This window comes from Stegodyphus dumicola, chromosome 6, assembly GCF_044657685.1.
Source record: "Stegodyphus dumicola isolate Sdum_Otavi_A_Nest chromosome 6, ASM4465768v1".
NCBI lineage: Eukaryota > Metazoa > Arthropoda > Arachnida > Araneae > Eresidae > Stegodyphus > Stegodyphus dumicola.
The window spans coordinates 203,737,542-203,758,408 of NC_140773.1; the positions used below are offsets into that span (position 1 = coordinate 203,737,542).

Below are 20,867 nucleotides of genomic sequence, written 5' to 3' on the forward strand. Positions count from 1 at the left end.
GCATACTCGGATTGGACTTTCTAAGGAAATACAATTTTTCCTTGGACTTTAAAAATAACGAATTGCATTCTACATCTGAGGACATAGCGTTATTTGGAGTCAATGATGAAGTTAAATCTGTCCATAAAATCATAGCACAAGACAATATCACAATACCGGCAAGAACAGAAATTTTACTTCCTGGATCCATAGCCGAAAACATAAATTTCCGCTACGGCATCATAGAATATCCTAATAACTGTAATAGCCCAAAAGGAGTACTAGTAGCCTCAACACTCGTCGACCTATCCAGAACGGTTATCCCGGTGAGAGTCGCCAATGTAACTGAGAAGTGAAGAATTATTAAGAAAGGTGAAGTGGTTGCAGCATGTACTCCAGTAACCACCGTTGAAAGAAAGAGTAACATCCAAGAATCCGTGTCCTCAGAGAGAATTACATCGGAGTTATTGCAGAATGCGCAATTAAACGATAAAGAGAGGAATGCTGCCGATCGCGTCATTAAAGATCTTCAAGTTGTTTTCTCCCGCTCGTCTTCTGACGTGGGTCGAACTAGTTTCACACAACATAGAATAGATACCGGCGATCATCCCCCGATCAAGCAACATCCAAGACGTCTACCGTTTGCTAAACAGGAAGAGGTGCGAACACTGTTAAAAGATATGGAAGAAAGGGATGTCATCGAGCCTTCAATAAGTCCATGGGCATCTCCCATCGTCCTAGTCAGAAAGAAAGACGGCTCAACAAGATTTTGCGTCGACTATCGCCGGTTGAATGAGGTTACGAAGAAAGACAGTTACCCTCTTCCTAGAATTGACGACATTCTAGACACTCTTTCTGGAAGCAAGTGGTTCTCAACACTTGATTTAAAGAGTGGGTATTGGCAGGTAGAAATACAGCCTGAAGACCGAGAAAAGACGGTATTTACTACGGGGCAAGGGCTTTGGCAATTCAAGGTGATGCCGTTTGGACTGTGTAATGCGCCGGCAACATTCGAACGTCTTATGGAAACTGTTTTGAAAGGCCTTTCCTACGAAGCCTGCCTCATATACCTGGACGACATCATCATCGTCGGAAAGAGTTTTGAAGAACATTTAGGAAATCTTAGGAAGGTGCTTCAGAAACTGAAAGAAGCCAATCTGAAGCTGAGTCCCGCTAAATGCAAATTGTTCCGAAAGGAAGTGACTTACCTGGGACATGTCATCTCTGCAGAAGGTGTGCGCACGGATCCTGAAAAGGTATCAGCCGTTAAATCCTGGAAACGTCCCGAAAATGTCCATCAGCTGAGAAGCTTCCTAGGGCTTTGCACCTACTATAGGAAATTCGTGAAGGACTTTTGTTCCATCGCAAGACCCCTACACAAGCTGACAGAGAGCAACCAGAAGTTCTTGTGGACAAAAGAATGCGAGGTTGCATTTAACAACTTAAAGGAGGCTTTAACATCTGCTCCAATCCTGACGTATCCTCAGCTTGACCGACCATTTATTCTCGACACCGACGCGAGTAATGAAAGTGTTGGTGCTGTTTTGTCCCAAGAAATAGACGGCCAAGAACGTGTAGTGGCATACTGGAGCAAGTGCCTGTCTAAACCGGAGAGGAATTATTGTGTCACCAGGAAAGAGTTGCTCGCCATAGTCAAAGCTGTAGAACAGTTCCATCACTATCTATACGGCAAAAAATTCCTGCTCCGCACCGATCATGCATCATTGACCTGGCTTTTAAATTTCAAGAATCCTGAGGGTCAAATAGCCAGGTGGATACAGAGACTCCAAGAATATGACATCACTATCCGTCATCGTAAGGGATCATCACACGGAAACGCCGACGCTCTGTCTAGAAGATCTTGCCAAGAAAGCTGCCGATATTGTTCCAGGGTGCAAGCGAAATATGAGCTGCTGACTCCGGTCGCAAGACAAATTACAACATCAACATCGGCTCATCGAGAACCGTGGAGTGATGATGAAGTCAGGAAAGACCAGCTTGAAGACCGCGACATTAAACCCATAATTGATTTAATGGAGTCATCAAACAGAAAACCTACCTGGCAGGACATTTCTATCTGTAGTCCTACAACCAAACAATATTGGCCACTCTGGGATTCACTTCACATTCGAAACGGCGTCTTATACCGGAAATTCGAATCGGATGATGGGAAGACGTTCCGATGGCAACTTATACTTCCAAGATCCCGCATTCCTGATGTCCTTAAAGAGTTACATAGCACCCCTACTGGAGGTCACTTTGTAATAATGAAGACCTTGCAAAGAGTTCGTGAGCGCTTTTACTGGAATAATGCAAAGGATGACGTGCAAAAGTGGTGCCGATCTTGCGATGCCTGTGCAGGTCGGAAAGGACCGAGGAGACGCAGCCGAGGCAAGCTGCAACGTTACAACGTAGGGGCGCCTCTTGAACGTATCGCCTTTGACATCCTGGGACCTCTGCCACGAACTGCTGATGGCAACAAATACATACTCGTTGTCATTGATTACTTCACCAAGTGGCCTGAAGCTTATCCTATTCCTGATCAAGAGGCTGTCACAGTAACTGAGGTAATGATACAGCACTGGATTTCCAGGTTCGGAGTGCCTCTTCAGTTACATTCCGATCAGGGAAGGAATTTTGCCTCGGCAGTAATCAAAGAACTATGCAAACTACTCGGCATTGACAAAACTCAAACGACGCCATTGCATCCCCAGTCGGACGGCATGGTAGAGAGGTTCAATCGAACCATCCTTAATAACCTCTCATTAGTGGTTTCCAGAAACCAACAGGACTGGGACAAGAAATTACCACTCTTTTTACTGGCGTACCGCAGTGCTGTCCACGAGATTACCGGCTATTCTCCATCACAGATGCTCTTCGGTCGTGACCTTCGTCTGCCTTGTGATCTATTGTTTGGCCGCCCTCCGGATGCTCCTCCGTCGTCTGAGGAATATATTCAAGATCTCCAGGCCCGGTTTGAAGTGATGCACAACTTTGCACGAGAGCGAGTCAACATGGCGACGAGGAAGATGAAGACCCGCTATGACACAAGAGCTACTGGACATCAGTTCCACGAAGGAGACAAGGTGCGGTTGTGGAATCCGACTCGACGAAAAGGACTTTGTCCGAAATTACAGTCACCTTGGGATGGCCCGTATACAGTCCTAAAAAGGCTGAATGACGTCGTGGTTCGGATTCGTAAGTCTTCGAACTCTAAACCTAAAGTCATTCATTACGACAGGTTAGCTCATTACTATGGCCATAGTACGTAATGTAAATAATTGTAAATAGTATCAGACCATGGTTCTTTTTGTTTATAAATGTGTATTTGATTTGATTTGTATTTAGTATTTGATTTATATTTAGTATTTGTTTTGTATTTAGTATTTGATAGCATTTGATTTGTTTAAGTTAGTTATTGCATTTATTGTTTATATTGTTTGATATTGTAATGTAATGTTTATGCCTCAGTTGCATTTATGCCACAGTTGTAAGTTTAGCTTCCTGTCCAGGGGTTGTACTGCCCGGGACGTGCAGTCCTTGGGAAGGGGGCAGTGTTACGAATTTGGTATTTAAAAAGCTAATGTTAGTTCAATTATAAATTAAATGGTTTTATTTCTCGCGCAGTGCAGCGCGTGACGAATATTAAAAGAAAGCTAAGCCGGAAAAATTAAAAATACAAGAGCGCGTGCGTTAAATAAATAAATATCTCTTTTTGATTTCGAGAAAGTGCTGGAAAATTCTAGCGCGTGATTTTAAAATCTTATAAAAGGAGGAAAACATCTCAGTTTGTGGTAGTTGCTTAGTTTGTTGTTGTTTAGAAAACTGCTCTTGTTGATTGTAGCGAATTCGCGGATTAGCTTCCTTTAGCTGTTTTGAATTACGTTCTATTGGACATTTGAGTAGTTAAAAGATTACTACCGTGAGATATTGTAATACTGCATGATAATTTGAGAAAGTTTAAGCATTTTTGTTGTGATAATAATAAATTTTTGTTCATTTTTCATCGGACTTGTGCATTCATTTCGTAACGAACCCGTACGCATGCAACAATATTATCTAGTGAAGTTATATGCATGTAAATTCCAGCTTAAAATTTCAAAGACAGAGAAATGTAGGTAAGTTTACTTTTGGAGAAATGGAAATGTAACATCGTATTGTATTTAAAACAAGGGGAAAAATTTAAGGGTAAAATAAAAATGTAACAAAAAAAAAAAAAAAAAAAAAAGCATTTGTGTAAACAAAAAAACTCAAAAAAATTAAAATTATGAAACTAAATATTACTTTTGTAAAAAAAAATTAAGTCTAAAATGTAGTAACACCTTCTTTTTTAAATAAAAAGCGGAAAGGAAAAATTAAATTTGTAAAAATAAATATTACTTTTGTAAAACCAAAAAAAGTTTAAACAAAAAAATTAAAATAAAGTAAAGTAAAAATACGAAAAGGAAAAAAAAACTTCTGCAAAATAAAAAAGTGAAAAGGAAAAATTCAATTCGTAAATAAAAATATTACTTTTGTAGAACCAAAAAGAAAATTAAATATAAAAAAAATTAAAATAAAGTAAATTAAAAATACGAAAAGGAAAAAAATTTCGAAAAAAAAAAAACTTTTGCAAAATAAAAAAGTGAAAAGGAAAAATTTAATTCGTAAAAATAAATATTACTTTTGTAAAACCAAAAAGAAAATTAAATATAAAAAAATAAACTTTGCAAGATAAAAAGTAAAAAGAAAATTTAAGTTCACTTTTGTGGAAGTAAACGTCAAGTTGCGAAAGTTAAAAATAAAATTTATGTTTGGGAAAGGGGAAAAAAATGAAATAAAACATTAATAAATTAACTAAGAAAATAGTAAGAATAAGATGAAAAATGAAAACAATTAAAAATATCTTAATAATAAAAAAATTAAACTGTGGGAAAGTCTTACATTTAAAACAGCAATGAATAAAGTAATGATTAAGAAGCCAAAAGGAATCCTAGCCGTCGTGTAAAAACAAATGAAGCGCATGCTCAGACTTTCAGCCTTATGTCATCAATGGTGTAAAAAGTCAAAGGACCAAAGAGGGTTTCAAATAACAAATCTGATAAGAGGACCGGGTAGCCGAGCGGTAAAGCGCTAGACCTCCTATCCCAGAGATAGCGAGTTCGAATCTCAGCCGTGGAGTTACTTTTAAAATTCAGAGAAAATAATATTAATTTCCACAAAAATTCATTAAGGGTAATAAGTAAAATAATGATGTACTAAATAGTTAAAAATAATAGTTAATAATTAAAAAGTTAAAATTAATGACGTATTAAAAATTAATCAAATAACAAAATAATATTAATCACATGTCAAATAATTAAAAATAATAAATTAAAAGTGATGTCATTCCAAACACGTAGTTCAAGATACTGTTGCCATAAAACCTAAAAATATATGTTCGTTGCCACAAAAAATAAAAACTTTGAGACATAAAATCGTTGCCACAGAATCAAAACGAAACTTTGATGATGTCATTCCGTCTACGTCATTCCTTCCATCTACGTCATTTCCGGTTGTCACGTGATTCAAGATGGTGGCGACCACGCCCCTTTTCTGTGACGTCACTTCCGCCTACCGAGTACCTGCGGTTACTACTTACTTACATGTGTCACGCGGTAACCTTTCTTTATCGCCAGCTTGATTTCTTCCGATACCCACGTTCCGACAAGAGTTCTTTCGTCGTCTGTGTGGGTACAGGTAGACTGACACTGTAGAAGGGCGCAAATCCGACACAGGGGGAACATCAGTTTCTTTCGGCACCGGTATGGAAGAACTGGAAGATATAGGTTCCGGGGAGGAATGACACGGCATTGAATGATGCCAAAGTACTGCTCTAGATCCCCGAAGCTTTATGTGATGATTTCCGGATGTCCCACGGGGTAGAAGCAATATTTGTTCACCTGTGAAATAAAACAAAAAGTCAGAAAAACACATCACAAAAAACATACATAAAAATCAGAAAAACACATGATCCATGAAAAGGTTTTAAAATAATAAAAACGTACGAACCCATAGATAGAGAGATGTGAAATCCACATATTTAGCGTCTCCCTCGTGGAACAATTTGAGGGCATTGGTCCATCCTCCGAAAAATGACTCGCGAGGATTGAGCCGGTCCCTCAAATGGTGTTGATCCAGGAAAGCTTGGAGGTTTGGATTTTCTTCCTTCTGTCGTTGAAACTCATGATCCCACATTTCTATGACGTGGAAACCCTGGGCTCGAAGTTTTCGTGTGGTGTCTTCTGTCTTTTCTCTTAACGTTGCCATGGAAACTCCTTTTAAGGGATGGATGACATCTCCGTAATAGCACGAACTACATCCATGGAAGAAACAGCCCTAAAATAATACAAATACATTAATAGTGTTCCACATGTAAATTAAACATTAAAAGTGTAAAATCGTTAAAAAGAATCACATAGAAAAAGAATGGTTATATTTTCTTACCTGAAACTGATAGACGGTTTGAGTTGCTTGGCCGAAACCGTCTACCGAGATTCCGGCGATTCTGTGCTCTCCGGAACCGTTCAACGCATGTTGAATGGCGATGCCTCCCGAAGCAGCAACCACCGGTCTAACCACCGGATCGAATCAGGGCTGTAATTCATTGAGTTCACATATCCGTGTGTGGGCACCATGGCAATCGTGTTGGGCTGAATGTGGCCACTCCGATACATTGCCATATAGGCTGACGCAATGGTCACGTATCTGAAAAGAAAAGAACAACTTCATGAGCATGATTATTCTATAAGAACATAACTGTAAACATTATCATTATTGTATAAAAGAATTAGAAAATAACTCCCGCCACATCCAAAAACTGGGCTCGAAACTCCAGGCAACAGCGACGAAGAATATCCACGTCCGATCTATTAAAAGAAAAATATGTTAAATATATAAAAAATAGGAATAAAATAATACATATAAAAAATAGGAATGAAACAAGAAGGAGGGAAAAAATATACCTTCAATAGGCCAGCATCTCTGTTTGGACCCCCTTGTGTTCTTCGTGCCAGGATAGAAATGCTCTTCGGGCTGAAGTGCTCATGGTGTCCAGGCTGTAATAGTGGGGCTCCGGCAGCGGTTCGACATAAATCTGGTTTTCTCGGGAGTTAAAGAGATGCAGGAAGTAACACTTTTTCAACTCGGTGAGAACGAAGCATCCCGGTAACTTGGCCAACGCCATCGGTAAAAAATTTAACGAGTCTATGACCCGAATGTTCAGACTAGGGTGTCTTACACTCATGATCATAGACCCGTTAGGGATCACTTCCGGCGCTATGCCTTGCTCCAGAAGCCAGGCCATCACGAAATGCCCATCAAACTAGTAAGTAAAAAAATATGAATAATATTGAAAAAATAGTCGTACTTAAAAAGCATGCAAACTATGGTATTTTTAACTTACCCTTTCATGTTATGGGCCAAGGCGGTGTAGCCCTTGTGCTGTGTACAGAACAGCCAGGCACAGAAATCTTGACATGCCGCGTATCACGGAAACACTTTTTCTGTGCCGTGGGCATACTGACTAACCACAAAATTTACGAGATGCTCCCCCGAAGACTGATCCGTTTCAAAGTCAAAGAAGATGAGCTTGTCCTCGGACTTCTTCGGAGCAATACGCCGCAAATAGCAACGGTGCTCAGCAGCCACGACAAACTGGCTGCAAGACGGACATTTGGTGGTTCCACACTTGTGCAGATCTTTAGAGCAATCCCGCCTCCGGATCACTTGGCAGCATTCCATGCACTGCTATACCTATAACGAAAATTTTAAAATATTTAAACATACGATTGATAAACATTTAAATTATTTAAACGAGAAATTTGCATATATATTGGTTTAGATGAATAATTTCAAAATACTTACTCTATCGCAAAGCGAAAATTCTTGATTTCCAGTCAGGGCTTTGTGTGCTTCAAAGCAGGCATGGGATCGGCAAAGGCGATCACAGTCCGGGCATCGTTGGGGCTGGCCTGGAAAGCAGTCGGTCCACAAGCATATGGGACAGGCGTTGGAGCATCGATGTTCTTCAACGCGCTGGTAGGTCTTCTCACATGTCGTGCAATAATGGTTGCTAGCAAAAAACCCTTGATCACACCGTAATGATCTTGAGGGACTTGATCACATCGTAATGTCCATCGTGGAGCCATAAATTGATCCGTTGAGGCCTCTCTCTTCCTTTATAGACCACCTAAAACACAGAAAAACAAGATTTCTCTTAAATCCTAAAAAAGTAAAATTAGTTTTTAACATCTAATTGATTACATAATCATCTGAAAATTCCATGTGCATTGAACATAGAAACGAACTGCATGCATGAACTGCCGGCGAATGAGCTGCTCAAACAGTTCCCGGACGGTGTCCGGAATTCGGACCATTGGAACTCCTTGCACGTTTTGAGGCAGCCGTTCCATGTCTATACTGGCCCGGAAAGTAATTTCCTCGGCCTGATATTTATGTTTTCGGCGACGAGACTTCTCTGTGAGTACAATCGCCTCATCGATCTGGAAAAAAAATAAATAAGTTTCAGTAATAATCAAACACTTTCAAAAAATACATTATTTTAATCATGCAAAAAAGAAAAATATATACCGATCGTTCATCGGAACCAGCCATATAAATAGGGCCACGAGCTGATGAGGAAGAAGTCTAAAAATAAATAAATAAAAATAAATACATTCATTTCTAGTACTAGAAAAAATATTCTAATCGAATCATAATGAAACGAAAATTTACCTCAAATCCGGAATCCCTTGATAATACAAGGGTAGATCCATAGGATTTTCCATGAATATTTGATCCACTTCATCGATTAACTATCAAAAGAAAAGTGAATTCATTCAAAATAAAATAAGATGAAATGGTAAAATACTGTTGCGTGCGTACGGGTTCGTTATGAAATGAATGCACAAGTCCGATGAAAAATGAACAAAAAAAAAATTTATTATTATCACAACAAAAAATGCTTAAATTTTCTCAAATTATCATGCAGTATTACAATATCTCACAGTAGTTATCTTTTAACTACTCAAATGTCCAATAGAACGCAATTAAAAACAGCTAAAGAACGCTAATCCGCGAATTCGCTACAATCAACAAGAGCAGTTTTCTAAACAACAACAAACTAAGCAACTACTACAAACTGAGATGTTTTCCTCCTTTTATAAGATTTTAAAATCACGCGCTAGAATATCCAGTACTTTCTCGAAATCAAAAAGAGATATTTATTTATTTAATGCACGCGCACTTGTAATTTCAATTTTACGCCTTAGCTTTCTTTTAATATTCGTCACGCGCTGCACTGCGCGAGAAATAAAATCATTTAATTTGTAATTGAACTAACATTAGCTTTTTAAATACCAAATTCGTAACACTGCCCCCTTCCCAAGGACTGCACGTCCAGGGCAGTACAATCCCTGGACAGGAAGCTAAACTTACAACTGTGGCATAAATGCATTAATAAGCATTACATTACAATAATAAACAACATGAACAATAAATGCAATACCTAAAACAAATCAAATACACATTTAAAAACAAAATGGACCATGGTCTTATACTATTTACAATTATTTACATTATGTACTATGGCCATAGTAATGAGCTAACCTGTCGTAATGAACGACTTTAGGTTTAGAGTTCGAAGACTTACGAATCCGAAACACGACGTCATTCAGCCTGTTTAGGACTGTGTACGGCCCATCCCAAGGTGACTGTAATTTCGGACAAAGTCCTTTCCGTCGAGTCGGATTCCACAACCACACCTTGTCTCCTTCGTGGAATTGATGTTCAGTAGCTCTTGTGTCGTATCGGGTCTTCATCTTCTCCGTCGCCAAGTTGACTCGCTCTCGTGCAAAATTGTGCATCACTTCAAACCGGGCCTGGAGATCTTGAATATATTCCTCAGACGATGAAGGAGCATCCGGAGGGCGGCCAAACAATAGATCACAAGGCAGAGGAAGGTCACGACCGAAGAGCATCTGTGATGGAGCATAGCCGGTAGTCTCGTGGACAGCACTGCGGTAAGCCAGTAAAAAGAGTGGTAATTTATTGTCCCAGTCCTGTTGGTTACTGGAAACCACTAATGAGAGGTTCGATTATTAAGGATGGTTCGATTGAACCTCTCTACCATGCCGTCCGACTGGGGATGCAATGGCGTCGTTTGAGTTTTGTCAATGTCAAGTAGTTTGCATAGTTCTTTGATTACTGCCGAGGCAAAATTCCTTCCCTGATCGGAATGTAACTGAAGAGGCACTCCGAACCTGGAAATCCAGTGCTGTATCATTACCTCAGCTACTGTGACAGCCTCTTGATCAGGAATAGGATAAGCTTCAGGCCACTTGGTGAAGTAATCAATGACAACGAGTATGTATTTGTTGCCATCAGCAGTTCGTGGCAGAGGTCCCAGGATGTCAAAGGCGATACGTTCAAAAGGCGCACCTACGTTGTAACGTTGCAGTCTGCCTCGGTTGCGTTTCCTCGGTCCTTTCCGACCTGCACAGGCATCGCAAGATCGGCACCACTTTTGCACGTCATTCTTTGCATTATTCCAGTAAAAGCGCTCACGAACTCTCTGTAAGGTCTTCATAATTCCAAAGTGACCTCCTGTAGGGCTGTTATGTAGTTCTTTGAGGACATCAGGAATCCGGGATCTTGGAAGTATCAGTTGCCATCGGAACGTCTTCCCATCATCCGATTCGAATTTCCGGTATAAGACGCCGTTTCGAATGTGAAGTGAATCCCAGAGTGCCCAGTATTGTTTTGTTGTAGGACTACAGATAGAAATGTCCTGCCATGTAGGTTTTCTGTTTGATGACTCTATTAAATCAAGTATGGGTTTAATGTCGCGGTCTTCCAGCTGGTCTTTCCTGACTTCATCATCACTCCACGGGTCTCGATCAGCCGATGTTGATGTTGTAATTTGTCTTGCGACCGGAGTCAGCAGCTTGTATTTCGCTTCCACCCTGGAACAATATCCGCAGCTTCCTTGGCAAGGTCTTCTAGACAGGGCGTCGGCGTTTCCGTGTGATGATCCCTTACGATGACGGATAGTGATGTCATATTCTTGGAGTCTCTGTATCCACCTGGCTATTTGACCCTCAGGATTTTTGAAATTTAAAAGCCAGGCCAATGAGGCATGGTCCGTGCGGAGGAGGAATTTTCTCCCGTATAGATAATGATGGAAATGTTCTACAGCTTTGACTATGGCGAGCAACTCTTTCCTTGTGACACAGTAATTCCTCTCCGGTTTAGACAGGCACTTGCTCCAGTAAGCTACTACACGTTCTTGGCCGTCTATTTCTTGGGACAAAACAGCACCGACACTTTCATTGCTCGCGTCGGTGTCGAGAATAAATGGTCTGTCGAGCTGAGGATACGTCAGGATTGGAGCAGATGTTAAAGCTTCCTTTAAGTTGCTAAATGCATCCTCGCATTCCTTTGTCCACAAGAATCTTTGCTTGCTCTCTGTCAGCTTGTGAAGTGGTCTTGCGATGGAAGAAAAGTTCTTCACGAATCTCCTATAGTAGGTGCAAAGCCCTAGGAAGCTTCTCAGCTGATGGACATTTTCGGGACGCGTCCAGGATTTAACCGCTGATACCTTTTCAGGATCCGTGCGCACACCTTCTGCAGAGATGACATGTCCCAGGTAAGTCACTTCCTTTCGAAACAATTTGCATTTAGCGGGAGTCAGCTTCAGATTGGCCTCTTTCAGTTTCTGAAGCACCTTTCTAAGATTTTCTAGATGCTCTTCAAAACTCTTTCCGACGATGATGATATCGTCCAGGTATATCAGACAGGCTTCGTAGGAAAGGCCTTTCAAAACAGTCTCCATAAGACGTTCGAATGCTGCCGATCGCGTCATTAAAGATCTTCAAGTTGTTTTCTCCCGCTCGTCTTCTGACGTGGGTCGAACTAGTTTGACACAACATAGAATAGATACTGGCGATCATCCCCCAATCAAGCAACATCCAAGACGTCTACCGTTTGCTAAACAGGAAGAGGTGCGAACACTGTTAAAAGATATGGAAGAAGGCGATGTCATTGAGCCTTCAGCGAGTCCATGGGCATCTCCCATCGTTCTAGTCAGAAAGAAAGACGGCTCAACAAGATTTTGCGTTGACTATCGCCGGTTGAATGAGGTTACGAAGAAAGACAGTTACCCTCTTCCTAGAATTGATGACATTCTAGACACTCTTTCTGGAAGCAAGTGGTTCTCAACACTTGATTTAAAGAGTGGGTATTGGCAGGTAGAAATCCATCCTGAAGACCGAGAAAAGACGGCATTTACTACGGGACAAGGACTTTGGCAGTTCAAAGTGATGCCGTTTGGACTGTGTAATGCGCCGGCAACATTCTTTTTTTTTTTTTTTTTTTTTTTGAACAGCTTGAACGGCTTTCATTTCGTCTTTAACGGATTCCTGGCCCAATTTCATTTCTTCCTTAACGGATTCCTGGCCCAATTTCATTTCTTCCTTAACGGATTCCTGGCCCAATTTCATTTCTGCCTTAACGGATTCCTGGCCCAATTTCATTTCCTCTTTAATTTCTTCTTTAAATGAGGCAAAGGCTGATATTAACTGCCTTAATTGCTCTTCCATCGCTCTTGTTATTGGCATTCAAATCCCACTTCTGACACCAAAAATTGTTGCGTGCGTACGGGTTCGTTATGAAATGAATGCACAAGTCCGATGAAAAATGAACAAAAAAAATTTATTATTATCACAACAAAAAATGCTTAAATTTTCTCAAATTATCATGCAGTATTACAATATCTCACAGTAGTTATCTTTTAACTACTCAAATGTCCAATAGAACGCAATTAAAAACAGCTAAAGAACGCTAATCCGCGAATTCGCTACAATCAACAAGAGCAGTTTTCTAAACAACAACAAACTAAGCAACTACTACAAACTGAGATGTTTTCCTCCTTTTATAAGATTTTAAAATCACGCGCTAGAATTTTCCAGTACTTTCTCGAAATCAAAAAGAGATATTTATTTATTTAATGCACGCGCACTTGTAATTTCAATTTTACGGCTTAGCTTTCTTTTAATATTCGTCACGCGCTGCACTGCGCGAGAAATAAAATCATTTAATTTGTAATTGAACTAACATTAGCTTTTTAAATACCAAATTCGTAACAATACGATCAAATAGAAATAAAATACATTCAAAAGTACCCTAGAAAGTTATGTGTAAAATAATATAAACTTACATCATCATCCGAATCACGGAAAGGAAAATCGGGATCCTCAAATAGCACCTAACAATTAAAAAATTAGAATAAATAACGCATTCAAAAAAAATCGTGTTTAAAACTTACATTAGATGCAGAATAAACTCGCTTGGCAGACATCGTATACAAAAACGAAATGGCGCAAAAAAAATCGCAGAAAGCCAAAAGTAACGTTCACTCAGCAACAATCAGAGTAGAAATAATTGCAATTGTCCACGCGAGCGAATATATAGACGATGTATAAGAAAGCAATACGCTGATTGGCTGAAGTAAGATAGATATTGTTAGCGAGAATCTGATTGGTTATTTAAGATTGTATACGTTCGCCACGGCGGATGTAGAAAGCGTGAAGCGGTTTCGGCATACCGCAACGTGAGTGATATGTTACGTAAGGCGTTACGTTCGAACAATGGCTAGCTCAGAAGGGATTCGTAAGTCATCTACCCGATGAATTAACAGCTATCTTGTCATAAATGGAGTACTTCATTTAAACTTAAGCAAAAAGATTTATTTACACATAAAGACAAGTTAAAAGAATAAAAAATATTTATCTAGCTACAATATCCATCTAGCCACATCATGCAAACATCGTGCTTAACTAACTAAACCGGCACTGTTCGTTTTCCTCTGGAGTCCCATGACGTCAGTCTCTATCTGGCTTTTGATTCGTTGGCTTAGTGATGCAATTCCCAACAGTGAGAGAGATGACGTTTGCCTGTTTCTCTCCCAGCTTCGTGACGTTTTTGCTCCAAACGGAAAAATAAGAGGCCTTGATAACATAAAGGGGTAGCCGAGCGGTAAAACGCCAGACTCCCATCCCTAAGATAGCGAGTTCAAATCTCGGCTGTGGAGTTATTTTTAAAATTCAGGGAGAATGATACTAAATTCATTAAAAATGGATTAAAATATAATGAATCAATTAAAACTAATTAAAAAATAATGACGGATTAAATAATTAAAATGAATCGTATAAAAATGAGTAAATAATTAAAAGTAATGACGTATTAGTTAAAATAATAAGGGTCAATAAACACATATTAAATAAATGAAAATAATAAAAGTGATGTCATTCCAAACACGTGGTTCAAGAGTTCGTTGCCACAAAACCTAAAAATATATATTCGATGCCACAAAAAATAAAAACTTTGAAACATAAAATCGTTGCCACAGAATAAAAACGAAACTTTGATGATGTCATTCCATCACGTGATACAAGATGGCGCTGGTGTCGTCACTTCCGGAGAAATTCAAAATGGCGAAAGCCACGCCCCCTTTTCTGTGACGTCACCCGAGTACCGTGGCTTACTACTTCCCGTCAACAGAAGCTAACGGAAACACTCCAGGAGCTCGCCATAGATGTTGAAAGGCTGTCTCACCTCACCTTTACGGAATGCCCAAGAGAAACAAGGGAAATCCTGTGCCTGCAATACTTTATCGACAACATCCGCGATCTTGAAATTCAGAAAACGGCGGAATGTTAGAGATTTGAAAAGTGCTCTAGTGTACGGCATGAAATTCGAGGCAGCCCAGCAAGTAACCTTAAAAGACTGACAATCAGTCAAAGCTGTGCAAGTCCGCGAGCCAGTAGATCAACTGATGGCTCATTTAGATGATTTATCCAGACAAGTGAATGCTTTGATAGAGTAGGAATGAGAACAAAATCGTTCTAAAGTGCTGGAACTGTGGTACTGAAGGCCGCTTACGACGGAATTGTAGCACAACCTAGAGCACGGAAAATAAGACAGACGATTTAAAAAGACAATTAAATGGCATGGGACGGAAAAGGAGTGACAAGAAACTAAAGTGCTGGAATTGCAGAGCTGAAGGCCACGTACGAAGGAACTGCAGAAACGTCCAGGGCACGGAAATTAAGACCATTTCTCAGCAACGACGCAGGAAACAAATTAATTGCCATATCGCGGAGCGGAGTTTGAACGATAGTAAAAAACTCCGTTTTAAAGCGCTCAAGATTTCCGCAGTGAGTGGCAACAGTAATGGACTATCCATCAAGGGAGTTCCTTGCAATAAGATCATTGACACAGGAGCTAATGTTACCATCATTCGGAAAAATTTAGCTCAACAATTTAAAGATAAACTCATTTGGATGTCATCCTGTATTACCCTTCAGACTGCATCTGGTGATTAAATCGACATAGCTGGGAAGTGAAACGTGAACATTATGTTTGGAAGTGCCGCCTACTATCACACGCCACATGTGGCAGATATTACAGATCCTTGCATTCTCAAATTGGATTTTTTAATGAAATACAATTTTCTCTTGGACTTCAAAAATAACAAACTGTTTTCAGTATCAGAGGACACTACTATCCATCATCAGAAGGTATCCTCACCTGGAAATGCTGACATCTCATCTTCCTACTCAAGAAGCTGTTGAAATTATACTAGGATGGAAGAGAAACACCAGACTACCGGCTATTCTCCATCCCAGATGCTGATCGGTCGTGTCCTTCGTCTGCCTAGTGATCTTTTGTTTGATCGACCTCCGGATGTGCCTTCCTTGCTTGAGGAAAACATTTAAGATCTCCAGACACGGTTTGAAGTAATGCACAGCTTTGCACGAGAGCGAGTCAACTTGACGGCGGAGAAGACGATACGACACAACATACTGAACATCGATTCAACAAAGGAGACAGGGTGTGCAGGGCCGGATTAAGGGTGTCGTAGGCCCTAGGCACTCCAGCAGCGTAGGCCCCGAAATAATAAACATTTTTTAACTGAAATTGACCGCTAATATTAAGTAATAATTTTGTTGTAGATATAAATCCGAAAATGTGATGATGCAGTAAAATAACATTATTTTATTTTGGGATTTTAATGTTTTTATTTTTCATAGAGCCATTTTCAATAGCCATAATTCCAGAATTGAGTTTATCTGCAACAATGCAACTTTTATATCTACCAAATTCCATGCAGAATTCCAGGGTTTTAGTACATGAACATGACAAGACATTAGCCGCCGGGAAAACCTCTCGGACGGGCACATGCGTTTGACACAGTTGGCCACGTTTCCATGCCCACTACCAAACGCTTGCGCGCGATCGAGAGGTTTTCCCTGCTGCTAAGGTCTTTTGTTTTAGTAGCTCAGTTGTGTAATAAGTTAATATGTAAACACTACGATAGAGCGTGTATGCCTGTGCTTGTATTTAATCACGCTCAACCCCAAGTCAATCTTTAGTTTAAAAACTGAAAGTTAAATTTATTATAAGTAAGGTAAGTAAAGGAAAGTTGTTTTTATACTCTACTTATTTCAACCTAGTTTTTGATTCTGGAATATTGCTTCATTCCATTATAAATAATAGAATTTTCATTTTATCACTTCTTATTAGTATAATAGTCCGCCGTAGAATGCAGCACAATGCAAGGAACTTTGAGTAGGCCTACTATGGGGTGGTTTGGCCATACTATTGTAAAAAATCTCCAGTAGTAGTCGTAGAAATAGTACAGTCCAAATCACCTTTGGAATAGCTTAATTTTAATCCATACTCGTAAATCCGGGTTTCGTTTTTACAAGTTTAAAATGCATTACTTAACAAATTTAAAATAACTTTTTAGCTTTCTGATAGCATAATAAAAGCGACGGGCGCAAACTAAAATGTATATTTAAAGGTGACGGGAAGAAGGAGAAAACAAGTTTAAATTTTAGTTTGTGCGTGCCCATCGCTTTTATTATGGTATATCAGAAAGTTAAAAAATTATTTTAAACTTTTAAGCGCAATTTATAAAAGCTTTTTTTAAATATTTTTTTTTAGCGAAAAATGTCTGATGGATATAAAAGAAAACACCAAAGTGGACATGAAAAACGCAAAAAGAAAGAGAAAGTGAGTGAGTCGCTTAGTAAAATTAAAGGTTCTTTATTGAAATATGTTAACATTTCTAAGGAGACAGAAGATAATGCAGATGCGGTAGATATTTCCTCGATCGAGGTTAGACCTAAAGAAGCTGAGGCTTGTTGGGACTCGCAAGAATGTTCAACCAATAAAACTGAGAATGTCACAGAAGACGAGGCTGACGGGGGTTTACGAAATTTTAACGACGCTTCCAAGCAGGTGGTGCCTGAATCACTACCAACAACATCAGCCTCAAGTATTTTCAGTTCTGATCCAGCACGGTGGACAACCATAAGCGCAGATCTTATCGATTACTTCTCTCGTAATCACCCTGTGCAGAAATTGGATATAAATTTTAAGTTATACGCCACTAAATTTGGCGAAATAATGAGATGTCCATCACAAGATTATTTTTTCAGAAAACTGAACAACAATGATATTATAAAAAGGGACTGGTTGATATTTTCCGAATCTACTGGCAAGTTTTTTTGTTATAAATGTATTTTGTTCAAATCGGACCTACCTGGAAATCCAAACCTGTGTAACCAATTCCTTACAGGCTTTAATGACTGGAAAAACGCACATTCGAGAATTTCAAGTCATGAAGTGTCAAAAGAACATTTTGCATCTATTTCTGCTTTAGTGAACTACCAACAAACTAGAAAAATTGATGAGACGTTTGATATTGTCAAGGAAAAAGAAAGCACATATTGGACAACGGTTTTAAGAAGAGTAGTGGAAGTAATTAAGTTTTTGGCCGAAAAGGGACTAGCGTTTAGAGGCGATAATGAAATACATGGTGATCCTAGTAATGGCAATTTTCTTGGGTGTATCGATCTCTTAGCCAAATTTGATCCGTTTCTAGAAGAACATGTAAGAAGATACGGTAATCCAGGCCGCGGAAAAGTATCATATTTATCCTCCACAACGTATGAAGAACTAATAATCTTACTGGGGTCAAAAGTATTGGAAAAAATAGTTACAGAAATCAAAGAAGCCAAGTATTATGGAATCACTGTGGATTCTACACCTGACGTTAGCCATACGGATCAACTCTCCATAGTTATTAGATATGTCTCAAAAACTGGAGATATATATGACAGATTTTTGATGTTTGTTAAAATAGAAAAACATGATGCCAAGTATCTTTTTGACACTCTAATTTCAGTTTTAGAAAATCAGGGAATAGACCCAAAATTTTGCAGATGTCAGTCTTATGACAATGCGGCTAATATGAGCGGAGTGTATTCGGGAGTACAAACTAGATTTAGGGAAATCAACAGCGCAGCCACTTGGGTACCATGTGGAGCTCATAGTCTTAATCTAGTTGGCACAGCGGCGGCAGAAAGCTGCTTAGAAGCTGTAAAATTTTTTGAAATTTTGCTATCGCTCTACAATTTCTTTGCAGCGTCCCCTCAAAGATGGTCTAAACTAAGGTCTTTGGGAAGTAAAATTTCTGTAAAAAGACTTTCAGAGACCAGATGGTCAGCACGTTATGAGGCTGTAAAAACATTATGTGCCCATTATGATGATATACGTGGTATTCTTACAAATATTTCAACTAGTGAAGGTATGAAACCTACAACAGTGATTGAGGCACAAACCTTAATCCATCAAATGAATACTTTGGAGATGGTATTACTCACAGTTATTTGGGAAGATCTACTAAAACACGTCGATATTGTAAATAAATCTCTTCAAGGACCTGGCATCGAGTTTAACACGATGGTGCGACTTTACGACAGTTTAATTCAATATTTATCTCACTGCAGAACTGAGGACATGTATAATAGCTATTATCTTAAGGCAAAAGCCCTTGCACCAGATTCAGAATTTAAAGAATCCGAAACTAGAGTTCGTAAGAGAAAACGACAGTTCGATGAAGGGCCAGATGAGACTCCCTCTCGCAGTGCCAAAGATTCCTTTAAGATTAATGTTTTTTTTATTGTTCTGGATGTGCTTTGCGCTGAAATGACAAAGAGACGCACTGCGTATACCAGCCTTTATGACACATTTAGTTTTCTTACGGATAATACACTGACAGAGGACATTATCAAGGTTAAGGCTCAAGCTCTGGTAAAAATGTATCCGTCTGACTTAGAAGAAAACTTTGTTGATGAGTATTTGATTTTTTCAAATTTGTACCCCAAAACCACCTCTATAACGGATCTCATCAAATTACAAATAAAGGATAAACTTGTGTCAAGTTTCCCAAATGTTAATATTGCATTGCGCATATACCTTTCGATATTGGGTTCGAATGCAGAAGGAGAAAGATCATTCTCCAAGTTGAAGCTTATAAAAAATTTTATGCGTTCAACTATGGGTCAAGAGAGAACTTCGTCACTGGGCCTTCTGTGTATTGAAAGTGATGTCGCTCGCGGCATTAATTTTGAAGATATAATACACGAATTCGCTGTGTCAAAATCCCGAAAAAAGAAGTTATTTTAGGATCTACTTAGTAAACCAAACGTTTTGTATTCGTATTTTTTGTGTATTTGTATTTACATATATTATTTTGACCTTCACTATATAATAATATAAAAATGTTTATAAGTTTTTGGGGTATTTTTATTTCAATATATTTTTTTTCAAAGCCCTAAGACCTTTGGCCTTCTTAGGCCCTAGGCACGTGCCTACTGTGCCTAATTGGTAATCTGGCCCTGAGGGTGTGGTTGTGGAATCAGACTCGAGGGAAAGGACAACGACCTTGAGATGATCCGTACACAGTTTTAAACTGACAAGCTAAAATTTAGTTTGAAATTTGGGCTTGTTTAAGAGAGATCAATTCCTTTATGTCTGGTCTTATTTCACTTAGTTTTAACCATAAATTAGGATCCTCTTTTAATTTTGTTCTGTACTTATTTTTCAAAAATATAACATGGAAGAATATCCTTGTTCATACAAATAGGTTGCGCAAAAATCTAATAGCTTTATTTGAAATTTATTTAAATTCTTTCTTTTGGTTCTGCCAAAAGTAAACAAGTGTGTTATTTTTGAAATCTTCAGTTAGAGTTTGATCATAGGAAATTACTATCAGTTCTTTTTCTTCATGGGACTTTTTAATTTAATACCTAAAAATACTTTATATCTTTGCGTACCACCAGTTGAGAATCATTGCAATAGATCATTTAAATGCATAGCATGTAGTTATATATAAATAAAAGACTAGAATCTTAATTTTTCAGCTAAGTTTTCTCCTTCTTGCTATATTATCTATATGGCATATTATATAACTTGGCAGATGTGCATTATATCCTTCATTCACCTTAGTTTTCAAATCACATACCAAGATTGCTAATATCCTTCATTAGTGCTTAATTACCATAATTTCGTGGAGACCAATGGCTCTAGCAGGACATGCATTTTGAAGTTTTCCCAAGTAATCAAGCTAAAATAAAAGATAATTTTTGCTAGAAAGTCTTTACCACATAAAGCCACTTTTCTGCTGTATTTGTTCATGTTATTTAATGTAGGTGTAAGTTTCCCGATTAGTGTTCAGTTTGCTTTTAAACAAAATCTTAAAAATTTGTCTGTGGTTATTTTTATTCAAAACTTATGGCGTTTTTTTTTTAAATCGCACACCCTTTTTCTTGAGAATATTTAGGCTTAAATGTAATTTTATCATCATAAAGAGCTTTTTTAGAGCTAAGAAAAAACACAATAATAACTCCGCTATACTAATTGTGATTTACTAAATTCATATCATATTGAATTAATAAGTAGCACTAAATGTAGTACACTGAAATTGTGTGTGATTATGTCTTTTTTTAAAATTAATCTTA

General features: G+C 38.6%; 1 protein-coding gene across 1 annotated transcript; it reads left to right on the top strand.

Annotated features, from left to right (window-relative positions):
- The first annotated feature begins 14,590 nt into the window (after positions 1-14,590).
- Positions 14,591-19,533, top strand: LOC118180364 (zinc finger MYM-type protein 1-like). The gene is made up of 2 exons (XM_085819718.1): positions 14,591-14,767; positions 17,134-19,533. Exons 1-2 carry the CDS (start codon positions 14,591-14,593, stop codon positions 19,531-19,533), a joined length of 2,577 nt encoding a protein of 858 aa, XP_085675844.1.
- The last annotated feature ends 1,334 nt before the right edge of the window (positions 19,534-20,867 follow it).

Excerpts from the sequence above, each read along its gene's own strand:
- LOC118180364 (XM_085819718.1), top strand. The coding sequence starts at position 14,591 with ATGTTGAAAGGCTGTCTCACCTCACCTTTACGGAATGCCCAAGAGAAA. Across the intron at positions 14,768-17,133 it reads AATTCGAGGCAGCCCAGCAA|GAGACAGAAGATAATGCAGA; the intron begins GTAACCTTAAAA and ends AACATTTCTAAG.